The sequence below is a fragment of the Lathamus discolor genome, chromosome 7, assembly GCF_037157495.1.
Source record: "Lathamus discolor isolate bLatDis1 chromosome 7, bLatDis1.hap1, whole genome shotgun sequence".
In the NCBI taxonomy this organism is placed as follows: domain Eukaryota; kingdom Metazoa; phylum Chordata; class Aves; order Psittaciformes; family Psittacidae; genus Lathamus; species Lathamus discolor.
Window position 1 is genome coordinate 2,302,516 of NC_088890.1, and position 17,016 is coordinate 2,319,531.

Below are 17,016 nucleotides of genomic sequence, written 5' to 3' on the forward strand. Positions count from 1 at the left end.
GCATTGGTAGTCACTAATGCTTCCTGCTATCTGGAAGGAAGGACTCACATGCACAAGCACACCTGGAATAACAAGAGGTGTCCCTCATCCTCTTTATATACACACTAAAATAGCACAATGCAGAAGGATGTCAAGTGAGGATTAGGAAGCAGAGATGAATTTAGTGACTTATGGTACAAGTCATACCTAAGGCGAGCGATGCAGTGGTCCAGGTTGTCAGAGATCTCCATCAGCCATCCCTGCTTGTGACGCTTCAAAAGTGCTGCTTCATCAACCTAAGGGAAACAGCAGAGATCTTAAAGCTCCTGCTTGCCCCATCCAAACACTTTTACCTTTAGTTTTTCAACTAGTCTGCAAGAAAGAGCAGCAAATGGGTAAAGGGAGTTGCCCTGCCTTGGCCTTAAGAATATGGAGTCATTGTTCAAACGCTTAGTTTTTATCTCAGGGTTTTCCTTTCTTACCCTTTATGTTTTACTCCAGGCTTGAAGAGAGAAAAAAACCCAACAAACTAATACATCTCTTCCTAAAGTATTCCACAAACCAAAATTATCATTGAAATTGTATAAGAGGTAGCATTTTCCCACCAATTTTAATCATTCTTATTCTGTCTTTTCATTATTATACTGGGGGGAAAAAAAAAACCAAGAAAACAACAAATAAGCCAAAAGCCAAAACGTTTCCAATTGATTTTTCAAATCTGGCTATTTCCTATGAAAGTAAAATTTCTATTTAAATGAGGAAATATTTCCTTTGATCAGCTCAGAGACAGCCGTTTCTGCCTGACTGCTCGGCATGAAGCGATGCTTTGCTGAATAAAATCGACCCTCACTTTTGTTCTTTGACTGCTGGTTGAAAATCTCCACCAAATATGGGAAAGAGGGAAGTGTTTTCTTGGCCCAGCTGGCTAATGCCTCTGAAAACATGCAATGGATCGAAACAAAACTACATCTTTAATTCCCTCTTGTTTGAACTTGGAAGCTCCAAACGAGCTCAATCCCAAATCTGTGCTCTCTTCTGAGCTCAGCTTCTGTGTGTCAGTGTGTATATGCATAAGAGACAGCTGGATAAAAACATAAATGGATAGACAAGCTGGGGAGGCTTTGGCACAGATTCCATATTAATGGTTCAGTGTACAAGCTTGCACATCATTAATACATTTATCATGAGCTCTCAGCAGCATAAACCAAGTAGAAAAACGAACTGAAGCTAATTTCCTATGGTAGCAATGGATTTAAACACCGCAGCAGTCTGTGTGCATAAGACACATAACCTGAGTATCTTCTAGTGTTCCATTAAAGCATTTTTACTTCTCTATAATCCACCCCCACCGTTTTCATGCTATTATTTCTCATTAACAAAGTATTTAGATGTAAATTAATTAAGTTCTGTATTCAGGAGGCGCCTGAACACCAGGAAACCTTTTCTTTCCTAATTATTCTTAGCATGAGAAACCTTCCAGCATTTCCCACATCAGCAATAAAGACTCCTTCCAAAAGCCCAGATTATGATAATATCAGTGTCACTGCCAATGGAATTACTCACTGAAGTCAGGTGCCGTGGGGGACAGCTCCTTTGGGAGTTATTTAAATCAGCGCAAGAGGAAAGATATTAAATGGTCTGTATGAATTACAGGAATGGGGTTCATTTAAATCGCAGTATAACAGAGCAGATCTATTTAAATCTGTTACCACATCCTACACGTTTTACTCCAGCCCTGACAGCCTAAGCCTTTCACAGGCTCAAGAAAACGAGCCTGATCTAAACCACACTTGCAAAACCTGCTCATTTTTGATCAGTCTTTCAACCTCAGCAGGTTTAAGGACTGCACAAAGATGATGAGCTGATGTCACCTCCAGTGTGACACTAAAGAGCTCAGCGCAGCTCAGCGGAGATGGCTGGCCCTCCACTCAATTATTTCATAAATGACAATCTGCTTCATGTCAAACAGGAGAGGTAAAAGACTTGCCCCATTAATCCCTTCTGTCTGAGCTTCGGAAGCCCTGGCTGACAAAATGACATCTCTTGCAAATTCAGCAATGCCATTTGCATAAATAGTTCCTTAAATGAGTAATATGTACATGTATGTAGCTATCCAGATGTGCTCCTGAGGCTCATTTCCGACAAGGATCATCTCACAGGAGATAAAAACCAGGCGATATTCAGTCTCCTGAACAAAATCATCTGCAGCCACAGAGATGAAAAGGACAAAGGGCTGCTGAGAATAGCATTCACTGGAATCTTCCCTTTGTATTCCAGCATTTGAAAGCTCATGATGACAGAGTAGAAGTCTGAATAAAGATAATTTATTCAATAATAATTTGTCCAATAATAAATTCATTGGATTTTATCCGCAGAGAGCCCCTGAGGAGATCTCAAATACCCACCAAGCTCCTGTGCTAACAACACTTCCACCATCATTGCAAACCAGATGAAACCTAATCTCAGTCTCCCCTCTGGCAGCTTAAAGCCATTCCCCTTGTCCTGTCCCTACAGGCCCTTGTCCAAAGCCCCTCTCCAGGTTTCTTGTAGCCTGTTCAAGATTGTTGCAGTGTTTCTGTAGTCCATCCCTCCCTCTGATATGTGAGAACAGAGCCCTGTGATCAGCAGAATAGCTGAAAAATGCAGGTTATTAGAACCTAAAGTTATTTTTTAATACAAAAATGTATTTCACTCAAAACTTACAGGCATGTACACTTACCAGAATGATGGATTTTCATGCTCTGCATTATATATGACACTTAAAGATATCTGTGGATCCAGTGGATCCTATCATACACTATTCCAATTGCTTGGATACTAGCAGTCCGAATTACAGATCATGACTAGATTCCCTTTATTTATATGAGGAAATAACTCATATTTAATATATTTGGAACAGAGAAACATTACATCAGGACAAAAGACTCTACAGAGAACACACACTGTAGGTGAGCTTCAGGGAACATGCTATTTGCAGAACTTCCTCTCCATCATCACTTTTCCTTTAGCAGCACTTCACTGTCTACAAACTGGGATTCTCATAAGTGCTTGTAATTAAACCTCACCATCTTCATACTGAAGCCAACCTTAAAATTCTCAGTTTTACAAAATCCCATTGACTTCAAAGAATCACAACACCAAGAACTTCATTGTCCCAGCCTTGACGAGTGAATCATACCAACACTTTGAACAGCTACTTTCCATTGCACCTGATAAGGGTGCAAGAGGCATTAAAGGTTAATTGCAACGTAACTAACACCTTTTAACGGAGACTTCTTTGGCATAAGAGAATGCAGTACCCATGGGAACTGCCTGTGGAAATTACATGAAATGAAGGTAGCTCAAGCACCGAGAACGACAGCATCATCCTGCGTTATTTGTGAAGCAATCACAAGAGGTTACAGCCCATATCCCTGCAGTCTGATCCAGTGAGTGAACAAATATAGAGTGAAAAATGCTCTGGAAAGGCGAGGCAGATCTATGAAAAGAGTAAATTTCATTGAGTTTGGCTGTCAGGGTTACTTGAGGAACATGACAGATCAGGAGAATGAGGGTTCTGATTCAGCACATGTAGAGAAGACAGAAAGAAAGGAAGCATCGCTCTCACCTCTGCAATGACCCCCACACACCCAGCAATGACAGCAGCCTTTGCTTGTGCCCCGCTCATCCCTCCGAGACCAGAAGTAACAAACACCTTTCCAGACAGGTCTTCTGCCTTCAAGTAGCGACGGCCGGCGTTGAGCACTGTGAGCTGCACACAATACAACACAGCCATTACCAGGAGCTATTTTTCCTGCAGTCCCTGAAATGTAAGGATCTTCTGCCCCTTTTGGAAGGACAGCTTGAAAATCAGGGGTTATTTGGACTATAAATCTTTTTGAATGGAAGCATGTTAAAGTGATGGTATGGTCTATCCTGATTATGTTCATTTCCCTCACGATGCAATAGAATAGGATAACCAGTGATTCCCAATATGCTGCTCCTGGGGTATAGAGACATATTTAGGACCACTGCAGAAAACAGCTAAGGAAGATAGCTAAGAAAATAAGCTAAAAAATGTTTTTCCTCTAACACATTTGGTCAATTCATACATCACTTACTGTAGTTAGATATGAGCACAGACTGAGACCTTAATTCCTTCAGGTCTGCGTGCTGGATAACATGCCATGGACTGAGTGATAGGACACTCATTTTTCAAGGAACAGGCAATGAGAGTTTCTTTGGCAGGCAGAACATTGCCTTACAGCAATCCAATCCAATCCAGTCACAAGCCATTGCTGGAGACACCCTCCTCCAAAAAGGATTCACAAATAGACCTTTCCACAGCTTCTTACCACAGTGCCATGGACTATTCCCTGAGGCCCAATGTAGCAGTAGCTCCCTGCAGTCATCTGACCATACCTGGCAATAGTAATGAACACAGTCACACCACATGTACTAAGGCTGGAAGGAATTCTGTACATGCCTCCATATCTTTCTGTTGTAACAAGAAAACCCCATCTCTGCTTTGATTTGTTGTTAAATAAGTGCTAGTATTAAATTGCAACGTAATTGAGTTGCTTGATTAGTATTAACGTGGTTTTGGAGGAGCATTTAACTCCTTAAATTGAGTTCAAAAACTCATGGATCAAAAGACTGGGTGTAAACTTGACTTGGCATTTAGTCTAGTGGCTAGAAGACAAAGATACTCCTTTTCACCTTGTTGGCATCTTTATGCCACTGGTTTTCAGTGGCATTCAGCGAGTCACATAGTCACTTTTGAAGTTATTAGCCCAAAGCAATTGTCCACATTGCTATGAAATTGCCAGGGAAGTGGCAATGGATACTCTATTTGCATCCTTTGTTTTCTTCCAGCTTCCTTACCTGTACACATGCAGCTCTCCAGTGGATTTAATTTATTCTCCCTATGGTACACAACAGAATAATAATCCTGTGCTCATCAACTAGATCAGCAGTAAAAAAGGGGGTAATAATAATTATATGCATATATATATATATATATATATAAAAGAGCTAACTTTCTACTTCAAAGCTTTCTCTCATTATGAAGGAATGTTTCAGAACTTGCCTCTTCTGTGGACTGCAAGATAACCACTGCAAAGCGGAACTAGCCAGTGCTACAAGAAGGGTATGATGAAGGCTTCAGGCTATAATTCAGCCAAATCTCACACACAAACCTAAGGCTAATTCCCAGAAGATCTCGATTACAGCCTTATATACATAGCTGAAGATAACTCGAACACCTATGTAATTTCACTTTAGAGAGTATTAATGTTTTGCAGCATCAGGACTTTCTGCAGCACGGTTGAAATCCATCTGCATTAGAAATTTTAAGCAGCCACTACTTGATGCCTGAATTACACTTTAGTTAAGGATTTGATCTATTTTAATAGCGAGATGCCTTCTTACATTGTTACCCCGAAAGCAAACAACTTCTCATATTCATCTCTGGAGGAATAGTTGGGAATAACCTAAGAAAACAGTCAAAAGAAAACCCACATTAGCAAATTAGAGATTTAAGCAGGTATTTTTAACAGCTTACATTTCTTTAGCTATGGTCACACACATACAAAGACACTGAAAACAGGAGAAGTAATTCAGGTGGTTTATTCTATGTATTCTAGCACTAGAAAACAAGATGTCTGGTCTTTCTGGCAGTGTGACTGTCATGCAAATTCAAGGAAAGCCGCTCTGTAGCCACAAAACTAGCCTGCAGGGAGATCGATACTGAATAGCCCAGAAGACTGGCAATGAACCATTATGTTCACTTGTCCAGCTTGGCTTCCAAGCAAAGCAGTCCAGATACCTGAGCAACTGATTAAGAATCATCTGTTTGCCTATTTTAAAGGCTTTTAAAGCTTCCAAACTGAGCCTAGCTGAAGTGCTTTGGTCAAGCACATGTATAGCTTGGGCTCAGTCAGAACAGGAGTTGTCTAACAAGGAGAGAATTGTTCCCTCCCTCACTAGAGATCAGCACGCATGAGGTGAGGGCGACTACTGGAATAAATGCTGCAGAATTTGGACCCTAGATTCTCCTGTGTGTAAGCTCAGGTAGCATAAATAACATTTTAATTCCAACACTTAAACTCAACAGAAGAGGAGGACAAAGAGAAAACAAGATGCTAATACCTACCATGCCATTAGTAATGACTAATCGAGGAGCATAGCGATGGCTGGGAAAGAGTCCCAGAGGATGGCCACTGTACATCACTAGTGTTTGCTCTTCAGTCATCTCTGACAAATAGTGCATTACCAACCAAAACTGAAAGGGAAGGCAAGGAAAGTGAGGGAATCTGCATCTTACATTCATGTTTCTTTGTGAAGCTGCTAAACTTTGAGTATGAAGACAGCTATAGAGATAATGAGGTGCATTCACATATGGAATAACAGCCAGAGCTCTCAACACATTCTTGCTTTTTAATGAAGTGCATTAAGAGATATCACTCAGCAGGAAACATAAATCACCAGCGAGCAGAAGTCTGAATGAGCTCCAGAATCATTTCTCCTGTACAAACCCCAGAAATCCTTCATTTTTAAAGCTATTCTAATTTTATCCTGAGGTTAACCATTTGGATCTGGCACTTTCCTGGCTACCTTTCCAAAGCCAAGCTGCGACGTTTTCCTTCTAGTGATTAAAATACCAATGCATATTGTTAAGCCTAACCCGAAATGGGTAATTCAGCATCTTCTAGTGCTTGTCACGTTTTCAACAAATAGATATTACAATGTGCACTAAAGCAAGAAATCATTTTTCTTCTAAAGAAAAACAAATCAGCTTTCATGATGGAGAGCAAAGAAAGTCCTTGGGGCACTCGTGAGCATACAAATAAATGCATCTCAACTCTGCATAATTCAATAGTTACTCTTGATGTATGCCAAAAAATAGGGTTTGAGCATCTAAGCTGCCTATAGAATTGATTCACATCCATCGTGGTCTACCACATTAATATTCCACAGGACTTTTAGGATGGGACAGGTTAGCCTGAGAGGAGCTTTCCTGTGTAATACTGGAATCCCAGCTTGAAACTAGAGTTCTATGAGGGGACACAAAGTTTTGAGTAAGTAAAGGAACTACTGATGAAAGAGACTGCAGTATCAGTGACAAATAAACAGAACCACTTGTCATGGGCACTTAACCTCTGTGTTGTGTCTTTGATTCCATTTAAATCAGTGCGGATTTGAAGCCAGTCCCTTCTAACCCCAAAGAGCAAGTTCAGGTGAACAGGAAGGAGTTAGCAGATTTACTCTCTTGCTTTATAGATGGTTTTGTTTCATGAAATACATTGAATACTCAAAGTCTGGTCCTAGGGCAGGACAGGTAACCAGCTGAACTGCCCATTCTTTGGCAGGCTGGGAACACATTGTAATGCAACTAGAAGCTATCAGATCAACCATTTTGCATTGAAAGGCACAACAAGCAAGGAGGAAGCAAAAGCCTTTCCTAGCTTAAAGAACAGTTCTTGTTGCAGGCTTGTAAAGTTAACTCTGGGCATGGTTCATTCCTTCAGAATTATTCAGAAGAGAGGTCTGGATGATATAAACAGGCGATAGAAACCAATCTCAACCTTTTCATTAGGAATTTTGCAATGATTTGCAAAAAAAGCATGTTTTCAAGCCACAAACAGAACAAAATGTTCCATCATAACTGAATCATTCATGTGATTGCTACTCTAAGCAAGCAAAACCAAAAAGGTTTTGTTTGTTCTGCTGCAAAACAACTGCAGGTCATAGCTCTGGCTTGGATGAGAGCAAGAGAAAAGAGAGTGTTTCAGACTTTGGCAGTATTGCTACTTCACCTTGTAGCCCAGCATCTGCACAGGGGATGTCAGTCCAATAAAGGCTGCTATATAAACTACTGGCACTGCTCAAGCGAGAAATGGTGTAAAACTCAAGTAGTTAACAGGCATCAGTTAACTGGCATTTACTAATCAATACACAGGATGAAGAAATGATGGGTATTGCCATGGTACCATTCTTTTAACAACTCAGAATGGTTTTGCCTCAAAAGCTGCCCGAGACTTCCATTTAACTCCCATTTATCAGGACAGGAAACTGAAGCATGAATCAAGGTTGCATTTTTCTAAATCAAAGCCTTTTAGTTCCATTACTTGCTGTGAGAAGTATTCCAAGAGCACCAGAAACAAGCAAAAGATACACTTTTTTATTACGCAGAATCCATTTTGACTCCAAATTTATCTGTGTTAAATACACAGGCACATACAAATACATCAGAGAAAGAACTGGTCTTTACATCACCATACACAGCTTGGTCTGTTTATGGTAGTATGTTCAGTATTTCTGTTGGGCTGCCTGTGCTCTCCTTACTAAATAAAGCTCTCCCTGTCTATGCCGTTCATAAGGGAGCATTCCTCTTTCCAGACAGGATGTTTTGGAGTGTTTTGAGACAACGACTGCCAAGAATTATCACGAACTGCCTAAGCAGAATGTGCACGGGGGAGGGTGAAACCGGCTGCATGAAACGAGCTGCGCAAGCAGCAATGTCCTACCTGGGCCCAGTTGCTGAAGACCTGCCCGTTCCCTCCGTAAGTGACAAGCTCCTGAGGAAACTGGAAAAGACAATTTATAACAATAAGGCAAGCACTTTTCTGGAGCATTTCGCTGTGCCTCCAAGCTGGTTTACTAATCTCGATAATAAATCTTTTCTAGGGCTTATTGTAGCAACCCTAAATTCCTGAAATCAGAAAATATTAATATTAAAGTGATTATTTAAGGAAAAGAAAGAAAATTCCTTTTCAAAATGAGGTGTTTGTTATTGTTACAGTGGTATTTTTTAGATTTTTTTAGATTGGATACAAGGAGGAAATTCTTTCCTGTGAGGGTGCTGAGGCACTGGAATGGGTTGACCAGGGAGGTTGTGAGTGCTCCATCCCTGGCAGTGCTCAAGGCCAGGTTGGATGAAGCCTTGGGTGGGATGGTTTAGTGTGAGGTGTCCCTGCCCATGGCAGGGGGGTTGGAACTGGATGATCTTGAGGTCCTTTCCAACGTGAACTATTCTCTGATTCTATGATTTTGGCTGTGGAATGCTACAACGTGGTTCCTTCGTTGCTATTTCCATATCAGACATCCCAGTAAGCTCTTTTAGAGGGACTGAGTGAGCTTATAGATGGGTTGCCACTGGCATTTACAGCTGGAAGAGTCTATGAGCAGCAGGGCAGAGGGGCGTAGTTGCACGCCTCTGTGCATTACACTGGGTAGTGCTTGGAAGGATGGACTGGTCCTGTGATCCTCCAGTCAGTCTGTGCTTGAGGGATGAGCTTTCAAAGCAGGGAGCATCAGCACTGATTTTTCAACATAAGTTGTTGTAGCAGCAATGTACTAAGAGCTGAGCTCTGCTTGCTACAGGTAGCAGCCAAGCTCCTGTCTATAGTGGAAGCTGGAGCGAGCCTTGCTGGTGGTGTAGGATGCTCCAGAGGGGACCAGGACCCGCTGTGCAGGATTCAGAACTGCACACAGCAGGAAACTAAAGAACTTAATACAAAAGACTCCAAAGCCCAGGAATTAGAACACAACCACAAGTATAGAAGCAGCTTTAGTTCCTTGCAGGCTCACAGAAATGGATGTTCTAGCACATCACCCATTAGCTACCACACTTTACGTGCCTAGTTAACACGCAGCAGCCAGCTCTCCATGTACAGGGGCTGGAATGGACCTTGGGGCACAGAACTAACAAAAGGCCCATGAGCAACTAAAATCCTATCCAATCAACGGAAGAATAATCATCTGTACAAGGATTAATTTCATCCTATATGCCTAAATTCTTCAGGTTTTATATAAGAGCACATACAGTCACTTGCAGATCTGCTGCCCTATGAATCCAGTTTATTTTCACTGTACCTTACCTGAGCCACTGAGGGATCCAGATTATTCATGATCATCAACATAATGGCAGCAGCTGATTTGGTCTTGCAAGGGTATTCTCCTATGGGGTATGCTCTGAAACAGGAGGCAAAAATTAAGGAGAGACGCTGATTCACAAGGGCGACCACAGCCACAGCCCCCACAGTGAGTCAGGTTTAACTGTTGTCAGACCAAGCAAAGAAAACACCTGCATTCAGCTTATTTACTGAATCAGTTAATCACAACTGGCACATATGGTGGCCAAGAGCTCTCATTGCTTTGAATTGGATTATTCTGGGGAGGCTGGAACTGGCCAAGCAGCTACACCCTGCCACGCCAAGGAAAACAGCATCAGTGGAAGCTGCCTTCAGGCTCAGCAGCTCTTGTTATTTAAGATCCCATCTAAGACACCCAGCTTGAATTTCAGTCCCAAAGCAGCTCTCAAACCCTGAAACAGTTTGGAGAAAAACAGGCCTTTTTACTGAACAAGATTCATTTCATGCAGACAGTTGAGAGATGAGATATGAGAAACCCTCACAAAGGTATCCTGAGTCAGGTTTCCTACCACTAGTGTGGTTCAATGCCAACTGCTGCAATCATCCCACTGGTATCTTCTCCTCCACCATCTGCCATAACAACCAGCTCTAATACTTCTATCCTAGATTTATACTGTCACCCTCAAGGGCAGGGACAAGTCCTTTGCTGGGTTTGCACAGGTCTCAGTACAACTGTGCTGCAGCCTCTACAGTATGATACCAAAAGGCAGTATAACCACTGATGAAGTTTTGCTCTTTCCCTTCTGTAAGCAACACTACCATTAGAGATGCTGGAATTCCTAAAGGCAGACAGGATCATTTAACATGGTTTCTAAATGATCTTCCTTTTATTGGATCATCAATCTTCAGCGCCTGGACACTTGGTTTGTACAGAGAAGACAGCTACGCTGGAAAGGTCCTGGAATATATATTCTACACATTCAGTAAACGGGCTCCCCCCATGATCGTATGCACTTTATCCTTGCTTTGTACATCAGGATACTAAACCAAATGCCTTGTAGCCTTTGCCAAACCAGCAGGGAATGCACTGCAGTTTTTCTTCAGTACTTTATTAGTGTTTGCTGCTTTTCTAAGCTTGATGTGATAAAACAACAGGATTTCTATGGAATGATACTAATGCATCAAGAGGAGGGATTTCCACATAATACTGCTCAGAGCATAAGATGCCTAAAGTTCAGATTATCAGTTGAGTGTGCTGCTATGGGAACATGGCTGTTAAATGGAACAGAACCAAGTTGGACTCTGCTCCCTGGGACACAACAAAAACTACCAGGCTACAGAGACCAAAAGGCTTTGTCTTAATCTGAGACTGTAAGAATCTAACAGAGCGATCAGTGAAATGAAGCTATTAAATAGTCACTGATGCCGGTGATGGAAACAAGCTGGTGGGCTGCCTCATGAAGACTACTTGGAAGGTGCCCTGGTCAGGACTAGGGTCCTCTGAAGTCCAACTCTGCAATACCTTTCAGACAGTCTTCCAGTTGTCTTCCCCTTAGCTGAATTCTACAGCAGCTGACCCCTTATTAGTATGGGCAGCACAGAAATATGGATGTCTGTGGAAATCAGAGTGCTTTCTGGTCCCTTGCTTTATTCAGATTCCTGTGTAGACATTAACCAGGCGCCTGCTGGATGCAAAAAGGAATCCATCAGTCTAAAAAAAGCAGCTAGCCCCTGGCAGCCCTCTCTGAAACTGTTCTGCTTCACAAACATTAGCCCCATCAGCCCCAGAATGAAGTGATGCTCCAAGATCAACAGGCACAGCACATTATAAGCCAGGGTCAGATACAGGTTCCAATGATGGAAAGATGTACTGTCTTTCTATTAAGCCCAGAAAACCTTCTTTGCCAGACTGGGAAACAACCAGACACTCACAGCAGGTCTGGCCCCATCCACTCACCTGGTTTTACCTCTTGGTTCAGCTGAGACTTGACTTGCAGCACCTCAAGTTTTTTGTCCAGGTTGCAATCAGAGGTCTCTGCATAATGACTGGCCTTTAGAAACTAAGACCTGCGTGGGGCAGAGCATCTGGGATGCCTGTGTATGATAAAGCTGGCATTACCAAGCACACAACCTTGCACAAACCTTTCCATGTGCTGAATGGTGCTGAGCTTTCCAGCAGTGAGACTGTCCTAGCCCTGGCAGAAAGGTGCACACTGTCTGCCTACTAGTGCCATGGGATTCATGAGGATGAAAGCGGGAGGATGAAGGATCAGTGTTGTGCAGCTTTACAGAAGAGCATCCCAAAACATGTAGTATGCCTCACTGGAAATGAAGTCACTGCTATCTAATGATACACAGAGCATCCAGTTTATTCAGATGAAGCACTTCATTGGTATGCTATGATGCGACTTCTACAAGAGGTAAATTAGGACACAGCAATGCCACTATTGAAAGGGCAGTTCCACAGGTGAAAGGTGGTTATGAGCCAAATACAATGAGTTATCCAGTCCTTACCTCATCTCGATCTCTGGGAAGAACCTGTACATATAGATGTGGCCGTACAGCTGGAGCTCCTCAGCAAATTCCAGGGCCAGCTTCTTTTGTATTTCAGATGGGAAATAACGCAAGGCATTGCGCAAAGCCAGCTGCCAAAAACACCCAGAGAAAAAAACGAGGTAAAAGAGAAAGGGAGGTAAGAAGGTGGCCCTGAACCTTGGCCAGACTCAACTGGAAGCCTTCCTATGCTATCAGAAGGAGGAGATGATTTTAAAGGCCAAGCTTACACCAGAGGAGCTCTATTCCTGCTTTGCTATTGAAGTGTTTCTACCTGCATACTCCCTCGTAGATTCAATTCCTGAATACATGTAACCCTCCCCATCCCGTCCCAGCCCAAATCTGCATGGAGAGATAGAATCATACAATCATAGAATAGTTCGGGTTGGAAAGGACCTTAAGATCATCCAGTTCCAACCCCCTGCAATGGGCAGGGACACCTCACACTAAACCATCCCAGCCAAGGCTCTGTCCAACCTGGCCTTGAACACTGCCAGGGATGGAGCACTCACAACCTCCCTGGGCAACCCATTCCAGTGCCTCACCACCCTCACAGGAAAGAATTTCCTCCTTAGATCCAATCTAAACTTCCCCTGTTTCAGTTTGAACCCGTTACCCCTTGTCCTGTCACTACAGTCCCTAATGAAGAGCCCCTCCCCAGCATCCCTATAGCCCCCTTCAGGTACTGGAAGGCTGCTCTGAGGTATGAGATCTTGGAGATCTGTTCAGTAGGGCTCAATCCCAAAGTCAGACATGGATGCATTCCTTCTCACAGTGCTAGGGGGCACTGAACTACCAAGGAAAGCATTCAGAATTCCTTAGACTGGGACCCTGAACTCCTACAGACATTGAAGACCTTCAAAACAGGGAACTCAGCCCTGAGTTATGTGACATACTCCCAGATGAAGATGTTCTTGGGCTAAGTCTTATTAAAGATTCACTCCATGAACCCCCACCCTCTGCAATACATTATGTTACTGATGCTACATGTATCACTTCCAAATTAGCTTACATGATTAATAGGCACTGAATTAAATTCTGCAGATGATGCTACGTGGCTTATACTCTGTTGTCTTCAAAGACATTACCCATGGTTTGCAAAGTACAGTATGTCCTTTTGGATGAAAGAAGCCATAAATAAATCACTATCTTTAGTAACAGTCATGTATCTGTATTCCATGTCCCATTTGATTAAAACCATAATGAGAATAAAGATCTTGTAATCTTTGAAAAGCCAATTTCATGCAAAGATGCTAAAAGACTTTGTAAGTTCCCTGACAAGCAGTGACGCTGTCCAAATGACTTTTAGTTGAGATCTACAAGTCATATGGAATTCCACATCTTTATTAGGCTAATTTAATAGCTGTAGAAAGGGTAGAAAGAGACCACGCTTGCTTTCAAATCCAGTAACAGTCTATAAAACCACCAGGAAAACCCAGTTTTGGAGAGGGCTGTTATAGCAAGGATACCCCACGTTTGTGATACATTTTGTTGGCATTTCAAAGAGTTATGGAACCAGTGTTTTCTGGATGAAGTGAAGGGGTTGGCTGTCATACAGGTATCTAAAAACAAAGGCATCAAGAACCATCCAGTCCAGGTATCATCACCATCTATCTTGGTAAGGAGTCCTGAAAAGCTCTCTAAAGCCCTCAGCTCAGTAATACAACTCCTAATTCAACATGACTACGGCTGGTTCATACAGTTAGAGCTCCCCAGCCCCTTCATTTGAGCATGCTGGTCTCACACACCTTAGAGCTACTGAAAGAACAATATCTCAATCTCAAAATGCCTCATACTAAGAGAGGGTTTTGTTGGCACACTTGCTGCTGAACAGGTCCGAGTCAGACCCTTTCACATCAGTGAAGCTATACTGATGTGCACCAGCTGAGGAGCTGACCGGTAAAACCCCTCCAAATTACATTTGCCATTCCATGCAGAGAATGACAAGGGGGAAAACCTATTTACCAGCTGAGCAAATACAAACACCATTTCAGCCACCACCTTATTCTTCTCCAGGTAGATGAGCAGTCATTTTTCATATTAATGAACACAAGAATCCCAGCTATATCCACGCCATGACAAAATATGTGGGGATTTTCAAAGTCAATCTCAGAGGCAAACAACCACAGTGAGTTCTCAATCTAAGGAGTTCCTAAAGCACGAATAAAACCACCCACACCCCTTACAACAACACAGCCAAGAGAAAAACATTGCCGAATTTGGCATCTTGGCTGCATATGAGAGCTATCAGGATAAGTGTTTTGCTTCCAGCCTGGCAAGGATCACGCAGGCTTTGATCGATACATTATTTGTAGTTATAATGAAACTAATGGGCAAATATTTCTCTTTGCCCTAAAAATACAAGCAAGTAAAATCTGTTTGGGTTTCCAAATGAATTCATTTAGTCTGAGCCTCTATGCTATTAGTGCTACACACTGGCAGAAGCTTGAATTTTGATGATGCAAACATTAATGAAACATGAACTTGGATGCGACATGAAGGGTGGGAAGGGCACCTTGGTTGGGCAGACAATAGGGATCCTGTAAAAGAGGACTAAGACTGCAGCTTGCTTAGCTGAACTGAACAAAGGTGACATTTGATTGCTCTCTCACTGCAGGATAAGTGTCAAAGCAGGAAGGAGCATCAGGAAAATGCTGAAGAGGAATAACTAGCTGTGAATTACCTATAAATGTAGTCCTGAAATTAGACTAATTTAAATATAAGAGGCTCTGAAACAGTCTCTCAATAGGAGAGCTGGGCACTGAAAATTGCTTAGATAGAGCCTGGCTGCTTTATGAAAGGGCAACTGCCATGGGCATCAGGAAGAATCTTGCATATTCATTATGGAGTCAAACTGAATAACCTAAGAAAGGCACTCAAGGAGCAAATTCAAACAGGCTGATCATTATGCTTTTGTGGACAGGCAATACAAGGTCATTATATTTCGTTAAGGCTCCATATAAAATATTATTCTAACCTAACCAATGCAGTGCAAGCATTAGATGCAAAGTCTTCCTCTTAGATGTGCCAGTTGGACCTACTCTTTGACTTGTGCTTAAGCTCTAGTCACTATTAGGGTGTCTTTTCCTGTATTCACTGGCATTTACACAGTCAAACATGATCCTGCTGCTATTCAATCAAGATTCAGACCTGTCAATGTCAACAAAACCCATGAAATCCTGCTCCAATCAATCAGCTGTAAATATCTTTGTTGGGTGAGTCTCTTGAGGAATCAAGCATACCAGCCTCCTCCCTAATTGGTGTTTGCAGAGGAGCCAGGGCCTCTTCGGAAGGAATACCATTCATTTCCATTTTATAACAGCATCATCAGAACTTCCAAATGAAGAATCCCAAGACACCGAGATTTGCAGGCTCAAAGGGAAAAGGCAAGCATGAAGAGAGGAAGCAAATAACTTAACTCTACAACAGCCTCATTCTTAGTTCTGCCCCTCTTAAGCTGGGGATGTTACTTGTCTCCCATCCATCATCTTCTGCTTGATGATACCCAGGCCCAGAATATTTGGTGGCACTATTCTCTAAGCAGAAACTATAAAAGCAAGACTGTTGTTTCATCTATTATTCTTCCTGATAGGTCCCAGTTTAGAGCAGCTCAGGAAGTAAACATGGCTATGTCTGACTGACCATTACTATAAATACTTTATGGACTGTGAAAAAGCTTCCCAAGTTATTTATCATCCAGATGTTCCAAAACAGGAGCCAACAAATCGGCCTTCCCAATCGACACAGAAACTTAAAAGCAGCCTTATTTCTGGATGTGTAAAGCAATCATTAAGGTCAAGAGTCCTGCTGCTCCTCCAGAATATTGAAGCACTTCAGGTGCTATGTGACTTCATAGGCTCTGGCTGCAGCTCTTTGCGCTAGGAAGTCACGAAGCAAAGTCCAATTGCTCCTGAAGGAAAAAGGGAGCAAGCAGAGTAACAGAGCCAGCAGGACAGACACCTCACCAGCCAGGATCCAGCCTCACAGTAGCTGCAGAGATGAGCTGGGCAGCCCAGGGATGGCAGCCACCAAGAGTCCAAGTCATCAGGCAAGATCCTGGTGATGTGCAAGTAAGCAGTCAAGGTAGGAGTGCGAGTCAGGACCAGGTCTGGTGATGGTCACCACAGAGAGAAAGGGCCCAAAGATCAGCAGGAAGGTTCACAGCCCACAGGTTAGAGACCAGATCAACAAGGTCCGTGGCTAGGCAGAGAGATACACCAGTAGCAGTAGCAAAAGCACAAGCACAAACACATCTCCACCACAACTAAGAGTGAGATCCCAGGCCTGAGTTTAAATAGAACCCTTAAGCCTATGGGCAGAGGGCATGGGTGGAGATTTCAGGTGAGGCTCATCAAGGTCATCACTGACCTTAGGGCTCTGTGACAGATACACAGGTGACAGATGATGCTGATGCTGGGGCAGCAGGAAGATTGCAGCAGGATGTAGCTCTAAGATACATAAGGGAATCACTGCGTGGATGATGGTGTGCCGCTGTTTTCTGATGCTGAGCAACACTGAGAAGGGCACATTCAATTGAATGTCACTGATTATTGAGGACGCAACATCCTTGTTCTGCAAAGGACATGCCATGCATACGATTTTAAGGGCAGTTTCTTTGTAGTGTATTTAC

General features: G+C 42.6%; 1 protein-coding gene across 2 annotated transcripts in view; it reads right to left on the reverse strand.

Moving 5' to 3' along the window:
• The window catches only part of UROC1 (urocanate hydratase 1), a 38,737-nt gene that overhangs the window by 19,303 nt on the left and 2,418 nt on the right, over nucleotides 1-17,016 (reverse strand). The window contains exons 2-9 of one of the 2 annotated variants that reach the window (XM_065687815.1): nucleotides 12,348-12,478; nucleotides 9,840-9,933; nucleotides 8,487-8,546; nucleotides 6,113-6,241; nucleotides 5,389-5,450; nucleotides 4,314-4,380; nucleotides 3,587-3,730; nucleotides 187-275 (exon numbers count right to left, since the gene is read on the reverse strand). In XM_065687815.1, coding sequence (XP_065543887.1) covers nucleotides 187-275; nucleotides 3,587-3,730; nucleotides 4,314-4,380; nucleotides 5,389-5,450; nucleotides 6,113-6,241; nucleotides 8,487-8,546; nucleotides 9,840-9,933; nucleotides 12,348-12,478 — 776 coding nt within the window. Of the gene's footprint in view, nucleotides 1-186; nucleotides 276-3,586; nucleotides 3,731-4,313; nucleotides 4,381-5,388; nucleotides 5,451-6,112; nucleotides 6,242-8,486; nucleotides 8,547-9,839; nucleotides 9,934-12,347; nucleotides 12,503-17,016 lie in introns of those variants that run through there. The other variant, XM_065687814.1, reaches the window with a different exon arrangement.